The 26299-nt window shown below is 36.5% G+C and overlaps 1 protein-coding gene across 1 annotated transcript; it reads left to right on the top strand.

Annotated features, from left to right (window-relative positions):
• Positions 1-17160: 17160 nt before the first annotated feature.
• LOC139861135 (transcription elongation factor TFIIS-like) lies at positions 17161-25059 on the top strand. Its single transcript, XM_071849433.1, has 2 exons — positions 17161-17347; positions 23976-25059. Exons 1-2 carry the CDS (start codon positions 17198-17200, stop codon positions 24795-24797), a joined length of 972 nt encoding a protein of 323 aa, XP_071705534.1. The 5' UTR covers positions 17161-17197; the 3' UTR covers positions 24798-25059.
• The last annotated feature ends 1240 nt before the right edge of the window (positions 25060-26299 follow it).

Here is a 26299-nt window from a genome sequence, read left to right as displayed (position 1 = left end):
CGGAATTCAATTGAGGCGGAAGATCTAAACGATAAGCAACGGTTCCAATACGCTCCAAGATTTCGAAAGGACCAATATACCGCGGATTTAGCTTCCCGCGTTTCCCAAAACGGATTACACCCTTCCAAGGTGCGACTTTTAACATTACTCGATCACCGACTTGAAATTCAAGATCGTTGCGTCGTTTGTCGGTATAGCTCTTTTGACGACTTCGGGCCGTCCTAAGCCTATCTCGGATTTGAACGATTTTCTCGGTGGTTTCGTGAATGAGTTCGGGTCCGGTGATTTGCACGTCGCCTACCTCGGCCCAACAAAGAGGTGAACGACATTTGCGGCCATATAGCGCTTCAAAAGGTGCGGCTTTAATACTCGCGTGATAACTATTGTTGTAAGAGAACTCGGCGAGAGGTAAGTGCTTGTCCCAAGCTTTTCCGAAATCAACCACGCAAGCTCGTAACATGTCCTCTAAGGTTTGAATTGTACGTTCGCTTTGTCCATCGGTTTGAGGATGATATGCGGTGCTCATGTCTAAACGCGTTCCCAACGCTTCTTGCAATGTACGCCAAAATCTAGAAACGAAACGGCCATCTCGGTCGGAGATAATCGATAAAGGTACACCGTGTCGGGCTACGATCTCCTTAATGTAAAGTTGTGCAAGTTTCTCCATTTTGTCCGTTTCTTTCATGGCAAGGAAGTGTGCGGATTTGGTGAGACGGTCAACAATAACCCAAATGGTATCATAACCGCCCGTCGTTTTTGGTAGCTTGGTGATAAAATCCATCGTTATCCTTTCCCACTTCCATTGCGGGATCTCGGGTTGTTGAAGTAGTCCGGACGGTCTTTGGTGTTCGGCTTTGACTTTGGAACATGTCAAACACTTGGAAACATAAGTAGCTACGTCCCTTTTGATGTTCGGCCACCAATATAGTTGTTTAAGGTCGTGGTACATCTTATTGGCACCGGGGTGAATCGAGTATCGTGACTTATGGGCTTCATCTAAAATAAGGCTTCGTAGGTCCCCATAACTAGGCACCCAAATCCTTCCGGCGTAATATCGGAGTCCGGTTTCTTTAACTTCGAATTGAGAGGTGAGGACGTTCAAGTGTTCGAGAGAGATGTTTTCATCCTTGAGAGCCTCATCTTGGGCTACCCGAATTTGGCTATTAAGGTTGGTGTGAATGGTGATGTTTAAAGCTCGGACACGGAGAGGCACCGCTCTTTCTTTTCGACTTAAGGCATCGGCTACTACATTTGCCTTCCCGGGATGGTAACGAAGCTCGCAATCGTAATCGTTTAAGGTTTCAATCCACCTTCGTTGTCTCATGTTTAGTTGCTTTTGATCGAAAATGTGTTGAAGGCTTTTGTGATCGGTGAAGATAGTACTCCTGGTTCCATAAAGATAGTGTCTCCACATTTTAAGTGCAAAGACAACGGCTCCGAGTTCGAGATCATGTGTCGTATAGTTTCGTTCATGAATTTTGAGTTGTCGAGAAGCATAAGCAATGACTTCCGTTCGTTGCATCAATACACACCCAAAACCATGTTTTGAGGCATCGCAATATACAACAAAGTCATCATTGCCTTCGGGAAGTGACAAGATAGGAGCGGTGGTTAGCTTCGTTTTCAAGATTTGGAATGCGGATTCATGTTCGGTCGCCCAAATAAATTTCTTTCCCTTGTGAGTCAATGCGGTCAGAGGACGTGCAACCAAAGAGAAATTTTCGATGAATCTACGATAGTACCCGGCGAGACCCAAAAATTGACGAATGTGAGTAGGAGTAGTAGGAGTCTCCCATTTACTAATGGCTTCGATCTTTGTGGGATCGACTTTAATGCCTTGATCACTTACAACATGACCAAGAAATTGAACTTCCTTCAACCAAAATTCACACTTGGAGAATTTGGCATAAAGTCGTTCTTGTCTCAAGAGTTCAAGTACAAGTCGGAGATGTTGTTCGTGCTCTTCTTCATTTTTAGAATAGATCAATATATCATCGATGAACACAATAACAAATTTATCGAGATACGGTTTGCACACGCGGTTCATAAGATCCATGAACACCACCGGTGCGTTAGTGAGACCAAATGGCATGACAAGGAATTCATAACTACCGTAACGAGTTCGGAAAGCGGTTTTGGAGACATCTTCCCCCTTAACCCTCAATTGATGATAACCCGAGCGGAGATCGATTTTTGAATATACACAAGACCCTTGTAGTTGATCAAAGAGGTCATCGATGCGAGGAAGAGGATATCGGTTCTTAACCGTCAATTTATTTAGTTCCCGATAATCAATGCACATTCGTAGGGATCCGTCTTTCTTTTTAACAAACAAAATCGGAGCGCCCCAAGGTGAATGGCTAGGTTGGATAAAACCTCGATCAAGTAGTTCTTGGATTTGACTTTGCAATTCTTGCATTTCAGATGGAGCGAGTCTATATGGTGCACGTGCTACGGGTGCGGCTCCCGGAATAAGATCGATTTGGAATTCAACCGGTCGATGAGGTGGAAGACCCGGCAATTCGTCGGGAAATACATCGGAATAGTCACTAACAATTGGCACATCATCGATGTGCTTCTCATCGGACTCGACTTTCTTAACGTGAGCAAGGATCGCAAAACAACCCTTACGGAGTAGTTTTCTAACTTTAATACACGAAACGAGGTTGAGTCCGGTGCAACTCTTATCGCCATAGACGATCAAAGGTTCACCATTCTCGATAGGAATTCGGATTGCGTTAAGATCACAAAGAATGTGAGATTTCGTTTTGACTAACCAATTCATACCGATTATTACATCAAAGCTTCCTAGTTCCATGGGTATCAAGTCAATTTCAAATTCCTTACCCAAAATGTTTAACGTACACCCCCGGTAATATGTGTTGGCACTTAATAGTTTCCCGTTAGCCACTTCAATGGTATAAGTGGTATCTAATGGAAGAGGTGGAGTGCTAAAAGAATGAGTCAAAGTCTTGGATACAAAGCATTTATCGGCACCCGAATCGAATAGGCAAGAGACATAAGAATTGTTGAGAAGAAACGTACCCGTGACTAGTTCAGTGTCATCCCGGGCTTCCTCAGTGTTTATGTTGAAAGCTCGTCCGCGCGTATTGGGGTTATCTTTCTTCTTTGGGCATGCATTTCTATAATGACCCGTTTGGCCACATTCGTAACAAGTGCCCGTCCTTGGTGCATTGGGCCACTTTCGAGCGACGGGAGTGGCACTTTTACAATCGTTGGCCTTATGACCAACTCCTTGGCACCGGTGGCAAATTAACTTACTACATTCGCCAGAGTGATGTTTGTTGCATTTGTTGCAAAGAGGTAGGTTCCCGGCATAACCTCTCTTGCCGTCGGAGGTGTAAGGCTTCTTAGCAAAGTTGTTGTTGCTTGATTGGGAGGGTTCCCACTTTCTTTTGTTGCCGCCCGATTTATCCTCGGCCTTAGGTGCCGGAACTACGATTTCGTCAACCGTTTCAATTAGTTGGCGAGCCATGTTCATAGCGGCTTGATGAGTAGTGGGTTTGGATGACATCACCCCTTGTTTGATGCTTTTTGGAAGACCGAGCATGTAGAGCTCAATCCTTTGAGATTCGGGGTTAACAAGATTAGGACACATCAAGGATAGTTCGGCGAAGCGTTGATTATAAGCTTTAAGATCGTTTCCGACCGCTTTCAAAGCTCTTAGTTCTTCCTCAAGCTTTCGGGTTTCTTCGCGCGGAAAATATTCAACAATCATCTTTTCCTTTAGATCGGCCCAAGAGAGGGCATGAGCTTCATCGGTACCCACCGATTGAACATAGGTATTCCACCATGTTAGAGCAATTCCGGAGAAAGTGTGAGTGGAGTATTTGACCTTATCTTGGTCCCGACAACCGCTTATGCTAAAGACGGCTTCCGTTTGCTCAAACCATCGGGTGAGCACGACCGGTCCCCCGGTTCCGTCAAAAGTGTGAGGTTTGCACCCCATGAAAGCTTTATAGGAGCATCCCTCGTTTGAGTTTCCGGCTCCATTGTTGTTGTTGTTGTTGTTGTTGTTGTTGTTGTTGTGGTTGTTATTATTATTGTTGTTGGATGAGTGACCGGCCATGGCCGCATCTACGGCGGTAGCTATCATCCGTTCGAGAGCTTGTTCGGGAGTTTCATTGCGGCGTACACGACGAGGAGCCATTGTTCCTTCAAGACACAAGAATATCATTGATTAGTATTCTCAATAATACTAACCGTGATATAGAATAAAGATAAAGAGAAGTTTTTCCTCGACTCGCCTTAAATTCTTTATGTCATAATGTCGGAACGTTCATATGAGTCACCGTAATATAATCCCGGAAATTATATTACCCTGATTCATATGTGCATTCGACATCATTTCATATAGTCAAGGTGGCGCGTCAATCAAATTAAACAACGTGAGATTAAGATGAACTAAGAGTAGATATGAGTAGAAGCGTTCGAGTATAAATGCACAAGTAGTCAAGTAATTCCTACTTCAAGTCTATATGCCGGTTGTAGTCTAGACTCACCAATGTACCCTATGACTCGGGGTCGACACCAATGAACTCTAAATCCCTACAACCAACGCTCTGATACCATCTGTAGCGACCCGACCAAATCATGTTTGACGGCGCCATCTACTTAGGTCCCGTTACGTGGTCATAAGTCTTTAAGACAAAGTTTGACCAAAATATGTCGCCTTCATTTCAAAATAAAGATTGTTCCCAAAGTTTACAAGAATTGTTCAACCAATAGTTAAGTTACAACGTTATAATACGCATGAAATCTAGGCGACACGGTTTAAAGTAAAGTCAAAAGACGCTCCATGAAATGCACATATACTCGACATCCAATGCAAGTATCAAAATAATGAGCGGAAGCATGTATCATGTATCGTTCAAGGACCTGAGAAAAACATAGAAATCTGTCAACGAAAACGTTGGTGAAATCATAGGTTTAAGTAAGTAAGTACAAGTGAACCACAAGATTTGCATCAATGAAATAATAGTAATACATTCCAAAAGTTTGTTTCACGAGCACCCAATTATCAATGCTTAACGTTTCCTTCCATTGAACCCCATCACTTAGTGCTAGAACATACACTGTTTCTCGAAAATATATTTCATTCGTAAACGGTAGCGAACCGTTTGAATGAGGGTTTGTCAAACCCATATGGATCCATACAACATAAGTTCTCGCTTACACCCGGCAAGTGTAACTAATGATAATCGAATTGAGGATTTTGTTCTAAACTCGTATGTAGAATGTTTGTTTTCCTGTACTTGTGTTCACTTAGTAAAAGAAATGTTTATGTTTTCTCATCCCAAATGTAAGTTCAAAAAGAGTAAAAGCGGGACTATGATCTCACCTTGAGTGTACGAGTAGTAAAGTACTTCACAAAATAACGTGTGCGAAGGGTAGTGCTAGTCTTGACCTAAACAAATAGGTCGTATCAATAACGGTAAACACGATAGGTCAAAGATGTTCAATTAGTCCTATGGCTCGTTAAGACTCGATCCTAATAGCATGTGAATCAAATTGTCATGTTTCATGCAAGGTACAAGTATAAAAACATGTTAGAACGATTGCACAATTATTTGGTTAAGTTTGATTAAAAGTCAACTTGGTCGGGTCAAAGTCAACAGAAAAGTCAACGGGGTCGGGTTGGATATCCGACAATTTTTCTAAGTTACATAATCATATATGAGCATGTTGGCCAAGTTTCATGTTAATCGGAGGTCCGTAGCATAGCAAACATTTTCATGTCAAATGACCAAAGCAAACAGCCAGTTTTAGCCAAATGGGACGGCGTCCTGAGAAGCTAGACGGCGTCCCGGTTTGAAGGTTGGGACGGCGTCCCGAGAAGCTAGACGGCGTCCCGGTTTGAAGGTTGGGACGGCGTCCCGAGAAGCTAGACGGCGTCCCGGTTGGTTTCCAGGCCCTGTTGTTTGCTGCAACTCTAAGTGCACGAACCAACAATCAAACCAACCCAAATTACAAACCGCAAACAATTAGAACATGTATTTTATATCACCGGAAAGGTAATTTGACGAGGAAAACACCTAGACACATTTCATCAAGCAATTCAACACTTACACACCCCAAAACTGCATTTAAACGTCCATAATCAAGGTTCAAGTTCCAAATATGCATTTCATGATTCGGGCAACCAATTTACATGTATGATATGCCGTTTCGAAGGTAATCATACACACATTGCAACAAAATTCTTATCTACAATATTTCATAGCATTTGGTGCATCAAAGTTCATCTAAAGCTTATCAAACCCTAATCCAAGTTCACAAAATCACTAATCATGTTCTTGGAGTTTCCTTAATCAACCTATACATCAAAACGAAGCTAATGATACTAGGATCACAATTAGAACATGAACTTTTAACATCTAACAACATATGATCATCCAAAATTCAAGAACAACACACCAAAATTCAAGTTCATGCTAGTTACACTAAAACAACGAGATCGAGCATACAAATTACATACACGACATCACAATGAGCCATAGACACTAACTAACACCATTTCAAGTCAAAAACACGAATTTAGAGAAATCTAGAGTTTTAGAAATGTTACCCAAATGAGATGAAGTTGGTACCAAAATGAAGAGGATGAAGAGAGGATCACAAATATGTAGTTTATTTTGTTGTAAGCCTCCTAGATCGAATTTAGATGATGATTGAATGAATTTGGTTTTGGGTGTGTGTTCTTGCTAGAGAGAAAGAGAGAGAGATGGAGGTGGAAATGAATGGGTGAAAGGGGTTTGACCCTTTGACCTAGTCAAGGGTTTGATCCCTTGTCAAGTTTAGTCCCTCAACTTTCGTTCGGGTGCGGGAATTACCTAAACGAGATAATTTAAAACGCGTATCAACGGGAGATGTTATAAACATATAATGGACTTTATATTAGTATAACGGAAAAGTAAATGGAAAAAGGCGGGATGTTACACATAATCTTTGATTTTGTATTCGAAATGCAAAACAAAAATTGAATGCTTTTTAGTTTTAATCTGTTAAAATTAGTTGTTTGATTATGTTAATCGGCATGTTTAGAGACTATTGTGACCAGATCTTGAAGCAAAAACAACAGATTTGATTGATTTCAAAGTTGGGGTTCTCGGATCTGATGAACACGCTCGACCGAGTGTGTGACACACTAGACCGAGTGAGTTCACCCACCCGACCGTTCGAAGATACACACGACCGTGTGTATATACACACTCGACCGAGTGTATAGAAACCCTAATTTTTGAATTTTGCTGTTTTTGATTGTTTTGTTGAGTTCGTATCATGTTATACTGAATGTTTTGTATAGTTTTGCTCTAAGAATGTCAGGTCCAAGTGGTAGGATAAGTGGAACTTGGAAATATGATCTTGAACGTAAGAGAGCTTTGGCCAAACACAGGCCTGTCCATGTAGAGACCAAAGTTGTTGCAACACAGATCACTCAAGATCAGTGGAAAGGTTTAGATTGTTTAACATTTCTTCAGATAGGGAATCATTTTTGTCCTAAGCTTATCCGAGAGTTCTATTCTAGTGTGGCCATAGAGAAGAAGCATGTTCATGCTAATTTCTTTGGTAATACCTATAAATGAACCATAGATGACTTCGCAGATCACTTACTATTGAATTACTGTGGAGCCAAGGTATATTGCCCTAGTAAAGATATTAGAAAGATTTCTAGCAAATTTGATGCTGGAGGGGTGGCTGCTCACATCACCAAGCCAGGGTATGTAATTGGTTCTAATAGAATTGAGATCAGAGATAGTGATGTTAGGGATAACTTGGTGTCTAACATGAGAATTATCAAAAGAAACGTGGTGTTTAGAGATCCATCTGACGATTTGTTATCTGGTACTGAGGCTGTTCTATTGTACTGTCTTATGGAACGTATGAAGGTGAATTTTAGTCAGATTGTCATTAATATTATGAAGGACACTTTGGATAATGAGGAAAAACCATTTCCCTATGCCGTCCTTTTAAATCATTTGTTTGATGAGCTTGATCTGTTTGAGGACACGAATTACAAATTGAAGCCAGTACCAGAGGATGTTATTGAAGGATAATTCTAATGCTTGTGATTTCGTGTGTTTATGTTTAATTATGTTTATTATGTAATTTGATAAGGCTACTCTGTTAGCCTTAGTACTATGGCGTGTTCTAAAAAATATAACCTCTGAACGATGTAACTGTGTGTGTATTAGTTAATATGCTCATTATGTTCGTTTATCCATTGATTCGTATAATTAACTGGATACCCCATGTTACATGGAGGTAAATGCTTATTAGTTATGTTGTTTTGAGTGTTTTTCAGCTATTCACTATGTCTCAAGAACAACAGCATATATCTGATGAAGAACGTGAACCACGAATCCCATTATCTTCTGAGTTACCAGGTATTATTGGTCGAGAAGATACAAACGTACTTGCATGTGTTGATGAAAAGGGTTCTGAGGCCCAAAGAGGAGGTTTTGGTCCAATTATTGCATTCTTGAAGCGTTCTAGGATCTTTAAAGCTATTACTGTTGAGTGTACTCCATATTATTCTCATCAGAGAACATTCTGGGAGGTTGCTCAAGTTGTTACTGAAGATAACAGGAAGGTGATATTGAGTTCTGTCAATAACACGATTGTTCGTATTTCGGCACAGACTATCAGGGTAGATTTGGGGCTCCCGGATAATGATGATATGCCAACTGATTTTCCGATTCTGAAAGTTAGAAGGTGTTTAAAGAGATGTGGTTATACTGGTGATATAACTAAAGCTGTTAAACGTACGAAGCTTCCAAGGCAATACCGATACTTTACGTACGTTCTTCTTAGGTGTTTGAGCCCGATGCAGGGTTGTTTTGATGAGATGACAGCAAAGTACAGCTCTATATTTGTTGCGCTGGTTTTGAACGCTGATTTTAACTTCTCTCAAGTGATTTTTGATGGAATGGTTCTGAATGTTAAAAGGAAGATTCATCTGGTGTTCCTGAGGTTTCTTCAGATTATGCTTGAGAAGCAAGTTCAGGGGTTAGTGAAAATTCCTGAGGATGAGCTAAAACAGAATCATTTAAATGATCAATCGTTCAACAGGTTTTTGCAGAGCCAGGTTGAGGTTCCGGAGAAAGGGTTGATCGGTCATCTGATTAATGAGAATTACGTGTGTCCGGAAGGATTGAGTTGTCGTCATGAGAATAGTACTTCTGAGGATGAGACCGATATTACTATTGAAGGAGGAAAAGAGGTGAATCAGCCACCGCCAAGACAAACTGGTCCTCGATTAGTTGATGAGGAGAATGTAACAGCACTTGATGAGAGTCAAGTAGATTTGGTTAAAAGGAAGTTAGCTGAAGCTCCTAAGGTGTCAACAAGAGGGAGACAGAAGCGTTTGGAGATTTTGGTTAAGGACGGAAGTTCATCTTCCACAACAAAGTCTCAGCCAAAGGTTGCTCCGACTGTTCAAGCTACTGGTGGTTCTACTCAAGCTCCACCCACTCAACTACAACAAACTACATCTTCTCAACAAGTACAAGCTTCTCAACGTCCTGAAGTTGCTTCAGGTGATTTGACAGGAATAGTTAACCGGAGATTGATTCAGTTGTCTGCTGATTTCTCTAAATTCCAAAAGGCTGCTGATGAAGACAAGAAGAAGACAGAAACTGAAATGTCTGAGTTGAGGAAGTTAGTTGATCGACAACAGTTGAAGATTGATGAACTAGAGAAAAATGTGGGAAGTCAAACCGGTGAAATCTTGACACTTCAGACTCAAAATCAAGAATTCACTGAGAGGTTAAATGAATGGGAGAAAAAGGTTGTGGTTGAAGAGGAAGATGGAGAACCAGATCCTTTTGGTACTTTTGGTGAAGCAGAGGAAGACAGGGCTGTTGAAGTTGCTAAAGGCTACACGGAGGATAACCCGATGTATGTAACTCCTCTTCAATTTATAACAGTCTCTGAATTTTTAGCTATGCAGGATCGTCTTAATCACACTACTGTTTACACTGATTTAGAAGAAGGGGAGATACCTCCGGATCTCACCGAAACTGAGCAGGAGTTGATGGAGCATCTAGAGCGACAAGCTAAAGAATCTGCTGATGCTACATCAAAAGCTTCAACTGAAGCTTCGACTTCAGGGGCTCGTAATTTTGATGATGATATGAGTGATACTGATGTTTTTGATGAAAGTGATAACAGTTTTGATGAAGTTGTTATTGAGGATGAGCCAACCGAGCCTTATCCTCGTTATGAAGGTGTTGGTGATGATCTTCCAACTTTTGCTGATTATTTTCAGATGAATGATGAGCTTTTGAACAGAAAGTGTAAAGAAAAGGAACAGAAAGAACAAGAGAGTGTGTTACCCGAAGGTTTCTTGCCGGTGAAGATCAACAAAGAAAAGGTTGAAGTGTTGGAAGAAGAATGGAAGATTATGATGCGGATTAGGCAGTATGTGATGAAGCCTAAGGTGGAGCCGCAATTTTTAAAGTTCATCGAGCACTGTGAGAGTTTACGTGCTAAGGGAAAGATAATAGTCTGGGCTTATATTAAAGAATTTGATATATATGCGATCAAGAAAGATCATGGAGTGGATTATATCAAATCTCCATTCGAATTCAAAACGTTACCTTATTTTGAGTTTATGCAGGTGGCCATGCTTAAGATGTTGTATCAGGATTATTGTGGAATTCCTGATGTTTTGGTTCGTAAGATAAGAAGATCATATCAGTCACCTAATTTCTTAGGTTTTCGTCCTCAGTTTCCGAAGATCTCTTACAGAACGAACAAGAAAACAGGGGTCAGAAGGAAGATAGTAAAATATCAACCTGTGAAGTATATGCGGAAGGTTCCTTTGAGGAAGATGCCGCAACACTTCAGTCCTCGTTTTCGTTGGTAGTATTATGATGAACGCTCGGAGGAAGCGGTTATTGTGTTAGACAAAGATGGAGGAGATGAAAATGATAGTATAAGGGTTCTAGATCCAGTTTGGTTGAGAAACTGCTGTGAAGAAGATATGTTTACCCTTTACTACAACAGGATGCTGTATCGCCCAGAGAATCGTGTGCAAGCTGAACAGTATTGCATGAGTTGTTAAACTTTGCTATCTGAAGAACTGGGTAACAGATCCTTATACGGATTGATAACTGAATGCTTTAGTGTAACGGCTAGGTCTTAGGGGGAGTTTGTTGGTGCATGAATCCCCAGCCGTTGTTTATCTTTATGTTTAACACATTTCGGTTATGTAATAATGTTTACTCGAGACTATTGATTAGATTTGTGTTTGTGCGTACTTAACTTGTTAAATGATCAATAAGTTAAACTGCTCAGACAGTCGACCGAGTGTGTGTACACACTCGACCGACTGTCCTACTCAGTCGACCGACTGAGGGACACACTCGATCGAGTGTGTCTGGTAGGGAGTATATATACGGGTTTAGCCTAATTGTTTGAGGTTACTCGTCCCATTTACCCTAAGTCGTAGGTTTTCGTCTCCAGAGAACCTTAACACCATATACCACCGAAATATATCGTCTAGGTGTCGATCTAATCTAGTTTTGGCTCTAGGTTTGATCTATTCGATCCCAAAACGACCCATATCTCGGTTTAACCTTATTCTAGTGTATTCCGCCTCTAGAATAGATTGCAAGCGACCTAAGATCCTAAGTATAATCGTCTACAATGCCAATGAAGATCTCTACTATTTTTTAAGGTGCATTGTATATACTCTCTCTAGACATGATTGATAATAGCTTGTAAGCTAGACACCAACAATTAGGCCATTGTTAGGAAATATATATAATAACACAAAACCCTACAAATTCCAAAGTAGTGAGAAAGTAAGTTAACTTACTCCTCGAATGATCTTAATCTTATCTCAATCGTTTTAAACATAATTATGTATGACCTTACATACTTATTTTTAATAGTTTCAATTAAGATAATTTAGAATAGTGACCTAAAGATTATTGAGACATCTCTTAAAGATTGTATACTTTGAACTAACTCACTGATATTAGTCACTGTATAAAGAATTAAGAAATATAATTAACACAATTATTAAGTTATTGAGAATTAAGAAATAACATCAAAACATAGCTTATTATTGTTTTAGAAACTTAAAAGACTTAATAGGCGGAGATGAACAATGTAGCTTTAACTTGGGCATAATCAACTCGTTAACAATTAAATATTAACCATTACTTACGAAAAATCTCAAGAATTATTTTTAATAATTGATCTTAATATTATTCTTTATAGCTTAAGTAATACTAATGATAAGGAGATGTAATTGTGTTACTAAAAGTAATAGATCAAGTTCCAACTTATCATAAACTCACCTAAATATTTTTTAACTAACCATAAACATGCCCAAATGTGATTAAAATGTCATAAACTTATGGGTACCTTAATACCTTTTTCACTTTATAAATATTGTGATGTTGAAACAAATACAACTATATAATAAACAAAATGAAGAGTAAACTCTTCAACTTTCTTTCTCACCTCATAATTAATCTAAATATTATTCTTCATAGTTTAAGTAATACCAACTATAAAGAGAGATGTAATTGTGTTACTAAAAGTGGTAGACGCAGTTCCAATTAATCATAAACTCACCAAAATGTTTCCAACTAATCATAAACTCACTCAAATGTGATTAAAATGTCATACACATGTGGGTACCTCAATACCTTTTTTTTTACTTTATAAATATTGTGATGTTGAAACAAATAAAACAATATAATTAAAAAAAATGGAAAGTAAACCCTTCATCTTCCTTTTTCACGTCTTCTTCTCTCACAATGCAAGGTTCTAATTTTTGTTGACCAAATATAGATGCTACAAAATAAAAGTAACACGATTATAATATATTGCGATACATGATATATTGTGATACACAAACTACTAAACTTATCACCTAGGAATCTAGGATAATAAACATACTGATAGCAACTCGTGGCACATATTTCAACTCATCATCACTCACATGAAACCATCAAGATTCATGTGGATTAGAAAAATGATACACCATTCTTCTCGCATTTTTTTGGCAATTGATTTTCATCCATTTAAAGATTGTGTTATTTATAGTGATGCATGTCAAATTACTTTCATATATATTATATTATTATTAAATATTAAATTTTATTATTAATACATGAAGATTGTAACAGCAATTTAATTCAATTCGAGAAAGTAAAGGGATGTTAAATTGATTGTGTACGTGTACTTGAAGAGTTTTAGTGCTTCGTATTCTTTTAAGTGGGTAGAAGAGAAACTTACACACCATAAAATAACGAACGCAATGATGAAGTATTTCGGTTATCTTTATGTAGCTATATTCACATTAATGTTGTGATTATTAAAAGTTCATAAATAACATATTTTAGGAGTATTATAGATAAATATTATAGATAGATTATAGATAGATAGAAGATTACCACTCCGTATAAAAATGTCTCATCTGGTGAACACATGATATATATACCTTTATATGAAAAAGTCCGTTACTATATGTTAATATTATAAGTATCAATCTAGATATATCTTTACCTTTGATTTCATATGTTAATATGTTATTTGATATAAATTTTTATATAGTTGAATATTATAAATAGATTATAGATAGATTATAAGAATGTCTTATCTCGTGATTTATTGATTATTAATTAATAAAAAATTTATTTATGATGTTTTTAAGTAAGTATAGTATTAAGATTTTTAACATTTTTACTATTACAATAAATGAAGGGTAACTATACCGAGTTTTTATCCTTTTTACCATCATAATAAATGAAATAGATAAATTTTATTAAGTTAACCCTATAAATTACACCATATTGATTATTAATTAGTTAAAAATTTATTTATGATGTTTTTAAGTAAGTATAGTATTATGGTTTTTGACATTTTTACTATTATAATAAATGAAGGGTAACTATACTGAATTTTTATCTTTTTTACCATCATAATAAATGACATAGGTAAATTTTATTAAGTTAACCCTATTTATTACACCATATTTAATTTTCTAGAACTCAACTCTTATAGATATATAGATATATAGATAGATAGATAGATAGATAGATAGATAGATAGATATAGATACTCCGTATGCTTTTCAGGTCGGTGGGAGATTTTTTCTGTAAGTAGTTTCTCTTCAGAAGTATCGTTGTCTACAATTTTCTGTGTAAGTAGTTTTTCTTCGAAAATATTACTGTTTACAACTTACCTCCTTCATTAATCGTTTCTTGCTAATTTGGATAATGTTGTACGTTGTGATTGTTATTGTTGTATTATATTATAATTTATAATTTTATAATCATAATTCATAAATCATAGTAAATTCAATTAATTTTATATAGCTACTTGAGGAGTTTTTTAAACTCAACTTGGCTTGCAATGTTTATTAAAAGTTGTCGGGTGTGATTAGATACCTATATAAATAAAAAATACATTTTGTTAAAAATAATTCAAACCTACCATCACAATATTATTTTTTGTGCGAATATATTAAAATATGAAATTGTAAAAATTTAGAATGTGAAACAACTACTTCCTGAAATTGTTTGGTTTTCTTTTTTTCAGTTTTGTTTAGAATGTACATTGTTTGGTTAGTCGTTTGCATTTTTATTTAGACTTGTGACCTTGTGTTGGATGTCGTGGTTAGTTAGTTCGGTTATTTGAAATGATCTTGTATATGTTATTTCGGCTCTTTCATTTAATTAATGAAAGAGTCCTCATTCATCAATATAGCTTTTCTGGTTTTTAGAAAAAAAATCTACTTTGAGATTGGATGAACCAATGCTTCATAGTAGTATTATTATGTATTTATTTATCTATATATTTTGCAAAATGTGTAGATCAATATAGAAACTTTAAACTCCGTGTTTTCTTTATAAACACATCAAACCCACCCCGTAAATGTTGTCGGATGTTTGTAAATAGGTCTGTGCATGGTACGGTTCCGTCCCAAACTAATTCGGTTCGGTTCTGTCCCGAGTCCCAAATTATTGAAAAAAGTCGTACCGAGAACCGTATCAAATAATTTCGGTTCGGCTCGGTTCGGTTCCATGATTTTCTGTTCGGTTCCGTGAAAAGAACCGTCCCATTGTAATATTTTGTACTCATAATTATTCTGTCATATCCTTTGTATTAAGGTATGATATTGTTTATTCAACTTTTGTTGAAATTGAAAGAATATCACACTGGTCTATGTATGATGTACGAGATTTAGTAACACATTGTAGTAAACAATATAGATATTACATTATTGTGACTTTACTGTAAACCATTATTGTGAGTTGTGACTATATATTAGTAGTCTGTATAACGATATACAAATGAGCTCATTGTGATAATAAACATAAGTGTAATTCATATGAAAGATACACTAAGCGGAAGGCTCGATCACGTATGCTTGCAATTAGTTAGGGTTTATGTGATTGTTTGTTTGTTATACGTGGGAATCATGGGGATTTAATTTACAGAATATACTGCTTTCACCTATCAATAAGGAGTTAATTAGGGAAGTTATACATATCTAGAGAAGGAAATTATATTATATAAATTAAAGATGGTTAGTTACATCTCGGTCCGGTATTTTTCCCGAAATTTCGGGTTTGGTACGTCCCGAACCGAAGACCGAAATTTAGCAAAACAATGGACCATGGACCGTACCGAAAATCTTCGGTTCCATTCGGTTCCGGTTCGGTCAGGTCCGGTCTTCGGGATTTCCCGTTTTTTCCCGTACCATGCACACCCCTATTTGTAAAATATCTTCACCGAATATTCAAATGTGGCAGAAACGAGTATTATCTCACTTTGTTAAGGGTTGTAAATATCCTTACCAAGAGTGAGACTCGAGTCTTCGCTTATTTTGACAAAAACTTTCACATGGCATGCCACAACTTATAATGTAACACATACTACTGAGCTATTAGAACGCGAGGTGTCGTGATGGTGTATTACAATGTCTCATTCGAAGTCTAAAAAGAACATTAAAATTGACATGACTGAAAAAAATGAATATGTCGTCCGGTGTCCATTTAATTATCCACTTTATTAGTTTATTGACTTTATACTTTATTTGACATGTCGGCTTGATTGCCGCTCCACGTTGTGATTTCGTATTACTTATCTTTTTTATTTGTTTTTTTGTTTTTGTTTTTTTTCTTATTGATGTTTTGCAGGTGACGGCAGGAGGTTGTAGAAAGGTTATTGGGGTATTTTTTATTTTTTTTTTTTATGTTTATTGGGCTGATTTTTCAAGTTATGGGCTGAGTTCTTTGAATTGTTTGGGCTGAAAATGGTTTAAATAAACTATCAAGTGTCTTTAACTTCACAGTTTTATCTCAGAATCTAATTTTTTTAAGGTAAATTGTTCAAAATACACTTTTTTTAAGGCTTCAAATAAAATACACTTTATCTGTCGTCTACTACCATTTTTAAAAAAAGGTAAATTGTTTGGGTTTTGACCATGGAATACTATTAAAAAAAGGGAAATTGATTCAAACAAAATACAATTTTTTTAAAAAAAATTGTCTTTTTACACCCTTCGGTACACGGAATTTCCGTCTACCACTTTTATCTGTCGTCTACTACCATTTTTACAAAGTAGTCGACGGTGAGATAAAGGTGGTAGACAGAATTTACAAAGTAGTCGACCGTCTACTGCCTTGTTGTTGCTGTCTACTGCCTTATTGTTGCTGTCTACTGCCTTGTAGACACTAACAAGGCAGTAGACAGCAACAACAAGGCAGTAGACAGTCGACTACTTTGTAAATGTCTGTCTACTGCTTTGTTCTCGCTGTCTACTAACCCTGCCAGTAGACGGGAATTCGTCTACCACCTTTATCTCACCGTCGACTACTTTGTAAAAATGGTAGTAGACGACAGATAAAAGTGGTAGACGGAAATTCCGTGTACCGAAGGGTGTAAAAAGACAATTTTTTTTAAAAAAATTGTATTTTGTTTGAATCAATTTCCCTTTTTTTAATAGTATTCCATGGTCAAAACCCGAGATATCTTTTACAATCTCTCGTCACCTACCGCACGATCAAATTTTCACACAAATATATGGACGGTCCAGATCTTTTGTTCGTGTGTGAATGTTCATCAAAACTCTCTACGGACCGTTTCACTGTTTGTTTCTGTCCAATTTCATTTTTGTTGTTGAAGCGATCTATGTGTGATTCAGACGATGGAGATAGAGCTGAAAGAGCTATTTGAAGCGGCGAAGAAAGCCGCCGACGCCGCCGTAGATTCTTCGTCGGAGGAAGATCGATGTGTCGATGCTTTAAAATCGCTGAAGAATTTTCCTGTAAATTATCAACTTCTTGTTTCCACTCAGGTAAACTTTTATTTATTATCGTTGATCACGTTATTAATTTGTTTAATTATGTATGGATAATTGTGATTCTGTTGTTGTTATACGTGTGTGATTGATTTAAATTTGAGGATAATTATGGTTAATTTCGAAAGCGTTATTAAGGTTTTATATGATTTGGAATTCGTTTCGGTGTAATTGACTACTGACATTCTTAGAGTGTCATGTTCAGTAGTTATTTTTTCAATTGAAAGTTGAACTCTCATGATAATCGATTTAAGTTTAATACTTCATTGAAAAGACTAGGTTATTGTTACTGTCAATATCATTTATACGTAATTTGGAAATTGGCTACTCCGTTGTCTTCTTCGGTCGATTAGCGAAGTAGTTATCGGTACAAATTTTATGGATGCTGTATTGATTTCTGAGTTGGAAATGATACATTTGGGAATTATTTTTTGTTGATATGGTGGGATATTAATTTAAAAATTTGAAGTCATAAGACTTGAATGTAGGCAACTGTTATGAAGCATGTGTATGGTTAATATGGATAGGACTAGTTTCGTGCCTATATGTTCGACTTAAACTCTGAGCAGTCTTAATGCATGAGCTGGTGAGAAAGCTAGTTCGTATCATGAGTCTGCCAAATACTCTTTTTTTAGTTGAGGAACAAAATGTTTGTGTTTTGATCCTGTACTTGGCAATGCAACATACACAATAGAAAAAAAATGTAGTATATATGGGTGCTTTTGATAAGTTTCAACTATTGGTGCTTGGCATATACAAAAAGAGGGGTAACATCAAAGAGTGCACCTTAGTCTTTAGAATCATGCTTTGATGTGCCATTGTTCCTTAAGTAGGGTCTTACAATCTAAAACTCATCCTAATTAACAGAAGAACGATAAAGTAGGCTATCAGTTAACTCAGCCAGAGTTTTAAGTTGAAAGCCTTATGTGGCCATGCCCACTCCTTCGGGCTTAGGATGTTACACGAGGACAATTCGTAACCTTTGACTTTGTTGATCTGGCTGGTTGACATGACGTTTCAGGTTTACTCTCAATTGTCAGAGGTGGATAATGCAATTTTAGACGTTGTGTTCGTAGGTAGACTAGTAGATGGTGTATGTATGTGTGTACCTGTGTATGTGCTTGTCATTTTGTTTTTCATGTGTTATTTAATAATCAGAATCAAAATATTTTGATTACAATTAATTATGAGTACTTCGAATTCAGTTTTTATGTTATCAAAAAACATATTCCATGATTTCATTACTTGTTTCTCTGTGTATTCAATTAAAACTGTCATGAGTAGCTAAATATCTTAGTGTTTACTCGGATGTATTAGCTTTTGATTATGGATTGTTCTTATTTTTTGGAATTTAATGTTTGGTTGATTTATTGTTATGAAGTTTGATTAAAGAACCATTGTTTTGCATGCTATCTACTTTAATTCAATTATATATGTCTTCAACTTGTTATTGTTAGATAATAGGTGATAGATGATATGTGCTTAAACACGCGAGTGATCTAGACAATTAAACAATTGATTTCAAGTGATTGTGTTAAGAGTTTAATTGGTAATTGAATGGTAGTTTGGCATCTTAATAGTGATAATTGCATTGAGTGATATTTGAAGTTAGAATTTTAAGTGGTTTCAATCCAGATCAAGCCTTAATAGTTAAATCTCATTTATTAGTAATTATTGTATTTAGCCGAAAGATCTATTATTGTGTGAATCGGTTACTTTACTTTAATCACATATCTTGTTAACTAGTTTACGTGAGATCATTAGTGATAAACATGTTATGCTTCAACTCTTAGGAGATCTAGACATTTACATTTGAGTGTGAATGGTGATTAATTGGTAATTCGATAACACAATCGTGTAATTGCTTCGAGTGATCGTAGTAATTAAGGTTTTATGTGAGTTTAACATAGGTTGAGTTACAATAGTCTAATCACATATAGTTTGATTGTTTGAATGAGATTAATGTGAGTTAGTCAAGTTTGAATGATTAAGTTAAAAATTTATTAGACATTTAATCGGTTTTAATTGAATTAACAATCCACATCATTAGTGAATAGTTAGAATTTTAAGTGATTTCAATCCAGATCAAGCCTTAATAGTTAAATCTCATTTATTAGTGATTATTGTATTTAGCCAAAAGATCTATTATTGTGTGAATCGGTTACTTTAATCACATATCTTGTTAACTAGTTTACGTGAGGTCATTAGTGATAAACATGTTATGCTTTAACTCTTAGGAGATCTAGACATTTACATTTGAGTGTGAATGGTGATTAATTGGTAATTCGATAACACAGTCGTGTAATTGCTTCGAGTGATCGTAGTAATTAAGGTTTTATGTGAGTTTAACATAGGTTGAGTTACAATAGTCTAATCACATATAGTTTGATTGTTTGAATGAGATTAATGTGAGTTAGTCAAGTTTGAATGATTAAGTTAAAAATTTATTAGACATTTAATCGGTTTTAATTGAATTAACAATCCACATCATTAGTGAATCTTAAACAACTGCAATGGTTAATCGTTTTTTTACTTTTCGTATTTAATTTAATCAAAACCCCCACTTTTACGACTAATCTTTAGAACAATTTCTAGTAATTTAAATCTTAAACGACTGCTCTATGTCCCTATGTGGACGAATCTGATACTTATATTTTTACCATATTAGACCCTCACACACAGCTTTTTTATCCATGTACACTTTTGTTTCATAAACTCACAATTATACCCTTAAAGTAATTCAGTGAATTGAACTTATATTATTATTTTAACTATAATAATTAAGGATATGATAGATAATTAGGTGTACATTGATTAAAAAGTAGTGTGTTAGAATCATTTTCCATAAAAAAAAAAAATAATCTTTTAGGCGCGAATCTATCTCTCTAACTAGAGATCATACGTATTTCCAAAGGACCACAACTATATGAGTAAAATTGGAGATGTATGCTTCAAATAAATTTGACTCAAGGAATTGTATGTAGGAATTGTATGTTATATGGAATTGAGCTTCAATTGGGCCATGTGAGTTCTTAAGTCTAAGTTTAGTAGTCAAAAGATGAGTGGGCCTTATCCATCCATTTTGATTGACAAAGGTTGCCCTAGTAAAACAAAGTAAAGAACCAAATATCCGCAGTATTCATCTCTCTCATTTCATTTTACATCCGCAGCTCATAATCCAGATCTAGATGAATCCTAATCCACCTTTCCATCCTCTTCCTCTTCCTCCTCCATCGCGGGATGGATTTCCAATCGATGAAGCAATCCCTCTTTTTAACACTGATGTCGCTCAGCTTTTTACAATGACGCAACTAAACATATACTTCTACAATTTGATAAGGTACGACCTAAACTTTATTGAAATGTACAATGTTAATGCGCGTACTAGCACACCACCAAGACCTTGGATGTTTACGACATCATCTAACGGTAACACCTCTTTTGTAAGAGGAATACGAGGCCAATTTGAAATCTATGGCTTGAAATTCGGTCCAAATGAGAGTAGAATGAGACGCCTCCGAGCTCATGCTGGTAGTCCTGTAATGTTTCTTGTAGATATGCTTTATAGTCATATTTTGTTCAAACCATCACGACTTCCAACTCGTGAAAATGATCATCTTACTCTAGTAAATGTGATCAGTCTTCGAGAAACCGTTATTCGTTACTCTCGAGAGTTTCTTTTAAACCCTCTTCTCAATCGCTACAATCTAACAATGATGACAGGTAAACACCAAACTGATAAAATTGTCTATTCTAAGATTGTCAATCATCAAATTGTATGTTTTGAGTATGAAATAGCTGATCCTGTTGGGGGCTGGAATCTAAGTAATATGCTTCAAGACAATGATTTTGTTGAAGTTCAACCACGCAAGATTATAGTAATCCCGGTGACCGAGGTTGGAAGAGCAACGATTCTGTACTCAATTTTCTATGACAGTACCTACCGTCCAAGGTTTAAAAGACAATCTTTTGTGACGGTTGGTTGTGAAGATGGTGCCCACTTGAATACCAAATGGGCATTTGATGGCCCATTTACTGTTTCGTTAAGGTATGAATTTATTTCAGATCGATATTGTGAGACGGGGATTGTGAGAGACTTGATCGTTTATCAACGAAACAACACGGGTAGTAGTTATGCTATGATTGGTAGAATAGACTTGTATGCAAATGATGGTGTTTTGGATGTCGATGGTGTTTTGAAACCTCCTAAGGCAATAACTTCATCGACATCCAAAACACCATCATTTGCTTACCATTCTGTTCTACCAATCATAGCATAACTACTCCCCGTGTTGTTTCGTTGATAAACGATCAAGTCTCTCACAATCCCCGTCTCACAATATCGATCTGAAATAAATTCATACCTTAACGAAACAGTAAATGGGCCATCAAATGCCCATTTGGTATTCAAGTGGGCACCATCTTCACAACCAACCGTCACAAAAGATTGTCTTTTAAACCTTGGACGGTAGGTACTGTCATAGAAAATTGAGTACAGAATCGTTGCTCTTCCAACCTCGGTCACCGGGATTACTATAATCTTGCGTGGTTGAACTTCAACAAAATCATTGTCTTGAAGCATATTACTTAGATTCCAGCCCCCAACAGGATCAGCTATTTCATACTCAAAACATACAATTTGATGATTGACAATCTTAGAATAGACAATTTTATCAGTTTGGTGTTTACCTGTCATCATTGTTAGATTGTAGCGATTGAGAAGAGGGTTTAAAAGAAACTCTCGAGAGTAACGAATAACGGTTTCTCGAAGACTGATCACATTTACTAGAGTAAGATGATTATTTTCACGAGTTGGAAGTCGTGATGGTTTGAACAAAATATGACTATAAAGCATATCTACAAGAAACATTACAGGACTACCAGCATGAGCTCGGAAGCGTCTCATTTGGACCGAATTTCAAGCCATAGATTTCAAATTGGCCTCGTATTCCTCTTACAAAAGAGGTGTTACCGTTAGATGATGTTGTAAACATCCAAGGTCTTGGCAAAGAAAGCCGCCGACGCCGCCATAGATTCTTCGTCGGAGGAAGATCGATGTATTGATGCTTTAAAATCTCTGAAGAGTTTTCCTGTTAATTATCAACTTCTTGTTTCCACTCAGGTATTTTTTATTTAATTATCGTTGATTACGTTATTAATCAGTTTAATTTTGTATGGATAATTGTGATTCTGTTGTTGTTATACATGTGGATATGTTTGATTGATTTAAATTTGAGGTCAATTATGGTTAATTTCGAAAGCGTTATTAAGTTGTTATATGATTTGGAATTCGTTTCGGTGTAATTGACCACTGACATTCTTAAGAGTGTCTTGTTCATTTGTCATCTTTTAAATATAAAGTTGAAAAATCATTTGAATCGTTTCAAGTTTAATACTTCATTGAAAAGACTAGGTTATTGTTAATGTTAATATCATTTATACGTAATTTGGAAATTGGCTACTCCGTTCTCTTCTTCGGTCGATTAGCGAAGTAGTTATTGGTACTAATTGTATGGATGCTGTATTGATTTCTGAGTTGGAAATGATATATAGTTTTGGGAATTAATATTTGTTGCTATGATGGAATATTAAGTTAAAGCTTTGAAGTTTCATGCCTTGAATGTAGGCAACTGTTATGAAACATGTGTATGGTTAAGAACTTACGATGGATAGGACTAGTTTCGTGCCTATATGTTCGACTTAAACTATAAGCAGTCTGAATGCACGAGCTGGTGAGAAAGCTAGTTTGTATCACGAGTCTGGAAAATGCTCTTTTTTTTTTGTTGAGGAACAAAATGTTTGTGTTTGGATTCCTGTACTTGGCAATGCAAAATACACACACTAGGAAGAAGCTGTAGCACACATGGATGCTTTTAGACAATGCCTAGATGTGCTCTTCATAAGTTTCTAGTATAGGTGCTTGGCTTATACAAAAAGAGGTGTAACATCAAACATTGCACCTTAGTTTCTAGAAACGTGCCTTGATGTGCGATTGTTATCAAGCAGGGAGTTACAATCTGCAACTCATCCCAATTGATAGAACGATAGTTTAGGCTATCAGTTATTTTGACAATAGTTTTAACTTAAAAGCCTTATGTGGCCATGCTTGCAAAGGATTTTACACGAGGACCATTTGTAACCATTGACTTTGTTGATGTGCCTAGTTAATGACATGATTTCAGGTTTACCCTCAAATGTCTGAGGTGGATAATTCAATTTAGGCGTTATGCTCGTAGGTAGACTAGTAGATGGCCTATATATGTGTATCTGCGTATGTGCTTGTTGTTTTGCTTTTGATGTGTCAAATTAACAATCAGAATCAAGATTTTATTAATGCATTTTCAAACAACATAAATCAAAAAGACTTTGGAGCTACCCTTACTTTTGTTTGGTGATTCAATACGTTCTTTAAACATTTTCCCTTTCCTTCCACTTAGAGGATTGCTGTTGCAGGTTTACATGGACCATAAATGGTGTTAAATTTGAAATTATTTATCTACATTTTGTTTAAAAGTGACTCAAAAAGGTTTTGCTTTGTTAAATAAGTAACATACATCAGCAGAGGCCAAATGTTACACATATCCACATAGCGAAATGAGAAACTTATGACTTGTTTTAATTTCAGGTGGGCAAGCGTCTTCGACAACTAACAAAACACCCAAGAACGAAGATCAAGTCCCTAGCTGCTGAGCTGGTCGAAATTTGGAAAAATATAATAGTTGAAGAAACATTAAAGAATAAGAAAAATGGGAGCTTGGATACCAAAGATTCTGTAAACTTAATCAAGGTTGAGAAACCTTGTCAGAGTGCCACGTCATCATCCTCTTACTCGAAAAAAGCCGATGCTGTCAAAGTTGAAAAGCGTGAAAATAATAAACCCACAACAAATAGTGTGGCCCCACCAAAGCTGACATCCCTCGTTTATTGCAAAGATCCCGTACGAGACAAAATTCGGGAGCTTCTTTCAGAGGCGTTATGCAAAGTGCACGGGGAAATCGAGGATGAGTTACGGGACGAAGTGGACGCATCTGATCCGTACAGAGTTGCTGTTTCGGTTGAATCTGCTATGTTTGAAAAGTGGGGTAGATCGAACGGTGCACAGAAGTTCAAATACAGATCAATAATGTTCAATATAAAAGATCCAAAAAACCCGGATTTTAGAAGGAAAGTGTTGCTTGGGCATGTAAAGCCAGATAGGATTTTGGAGTTGACTCCTGATGAGATGGCGAGTACTGAAAGACAGATGGAAAATTTGAAAATAAAGGAGAAAGCTTTGTTTGATTGCGAACGTGGGTTGCCACCTAAGGCTACTACTGATGAATTTAAGTGTGGACGTTGTGGGAAAAGGAAATGTACTTATTATCAGTTGCAGACTCGAAGTGCTGATGAACCTATGACAACGTTTGTTACATGTGTAAACTGCGATAACCATTGGAAGTTCTGTTAATGAACTGATCTGATTAATCTGTTTTCTGCTTCAGTTTGCTTTAGGTGAGATGAACTCTTGTTTTTCTTCATTGAGTTATTAAAAGCGTTTGTTTGCCTGTTATAGTTATAGATGTATCTTTGTATTTGTTCGCCTGTGCCTTTATGTTAGTTAAGGCCGTTGTGATAGGTTACCAATATTTGAAAATTTGGTTATAAACTCGTACCTCCTTAATCTTGTACTCTATATTTGATCCCTCGCAACTTACTGTCTTTATCAAATCGTCTTCATATATGTTGTGTTTTTGCCTGCTTTACCCTGTGTTTATGATGTTAAAATAATTTGGATAGGAGTGTAGTTACCAAATCTTTGAATCATAATCCAAAATGCTACAATCATATCATTTAAGGATTTAACAATAAATACCTAGTGCCCAAATCATTGACAATTATTATTATTATATGGTATACAAGTTAAAGTTTGCTTGTACACAAATATACATTTGATCGATTGGAATGTGTAGAACTTATACACTTATACCTTAATACAGATAAACATATTCGTAAGAGCGTTCTATATTGTCGACCCTGAACTGAACCCATAACTTTATAGGGTTACCTCGATACTGCTAGTCTTATAGTTCATTTTTAGGTACAGGCTGGTGATGATCATCCTTGATTGCCTGAAACATTTCCGAACTTTTATAAAAGATCCCAGCTCTCCTCTTATAATCCATGGCTTCTCTTCCATCATCTTTTCCCATAATTGCTTCCATCTCCATTAACTCTACTTTTTCATTCGAATCTTCGCATTCATCTTTCTTTTCTTTAACCGTCTCGTCTTTTCGTTTACTCTCTGGTCTCGTAAACCGATCTCCGCCGCTACACTTTACAACTAACCCACACCCATTCTGCCACCGAAACTGTTGTCGGAGTATCGAGCTCCGACAACCAGAACCACGGTGGCTTTTCGGTTGAAAAACAATGGTTGAGATTGGTGGGGTTTGGAGGGCATTTGGGCAGAGAAAATGAGTTTCCATTGTTTGATAGTTGGAGGCGTTAAGAGGATGGGTTTATAAAGTGAAATGGGACGGTATGGGTTGAGGTGCCACGTGGCAAGTGATGTGTAGTGTAGAATCGTGGCAGGAAGTGTTAATAGACATGTAGATTGTAGGGTTTAGGAGTTAGGACACGTTTTGAAGATTCTTGGTTGGTTGGTTGGGTGGCTGCTTGAAAAAAACAAATTGGCAAGTACTGCCCGCTCTATTTTATATCTATCGTCACCTATGACTATTTTTGCTGTACAAAAAATGTTTTTTTGAATCTTAAAAACACCATCAACTTATTCTACACTTTTCAGTAACAAAACAAAATTTGAATACTTGTTTTGTAATGTATCCAAGTGTTACACTCATGGTTGCAAAAATCGGAAAAAATCGCCGAGAACTCGGAAACTCAATCCTGGCGAGAACTCAGTTTGTGAATCGGCAAAAAATCGGTCAACGCGTAATTTATCGATCAACG

The sequence above is a fragment of the Rutidosis leptorrhynchoides genome, chromosome 8 (assembly GCF_046630445.1).
Source record: "Rutidosis leptorrhynchoides isolate AG116_Rl617_1_P2 chromosome 8, CSIRO_AGI_Rlap_v1, whole genome shotgun sequence".
Taxonomy (NCBI): Eukaryota; Viridiplantae; Streptophyta; class Magnoliopsida; order Asterales; family Asteraceae; genus Rutidosis; species Rutidosis leptorrhynchoides.
Note: the sequence above shows the minus strand (reverse complement) of the source record. Positions and strands in the feature narration are given on the sequence as shown.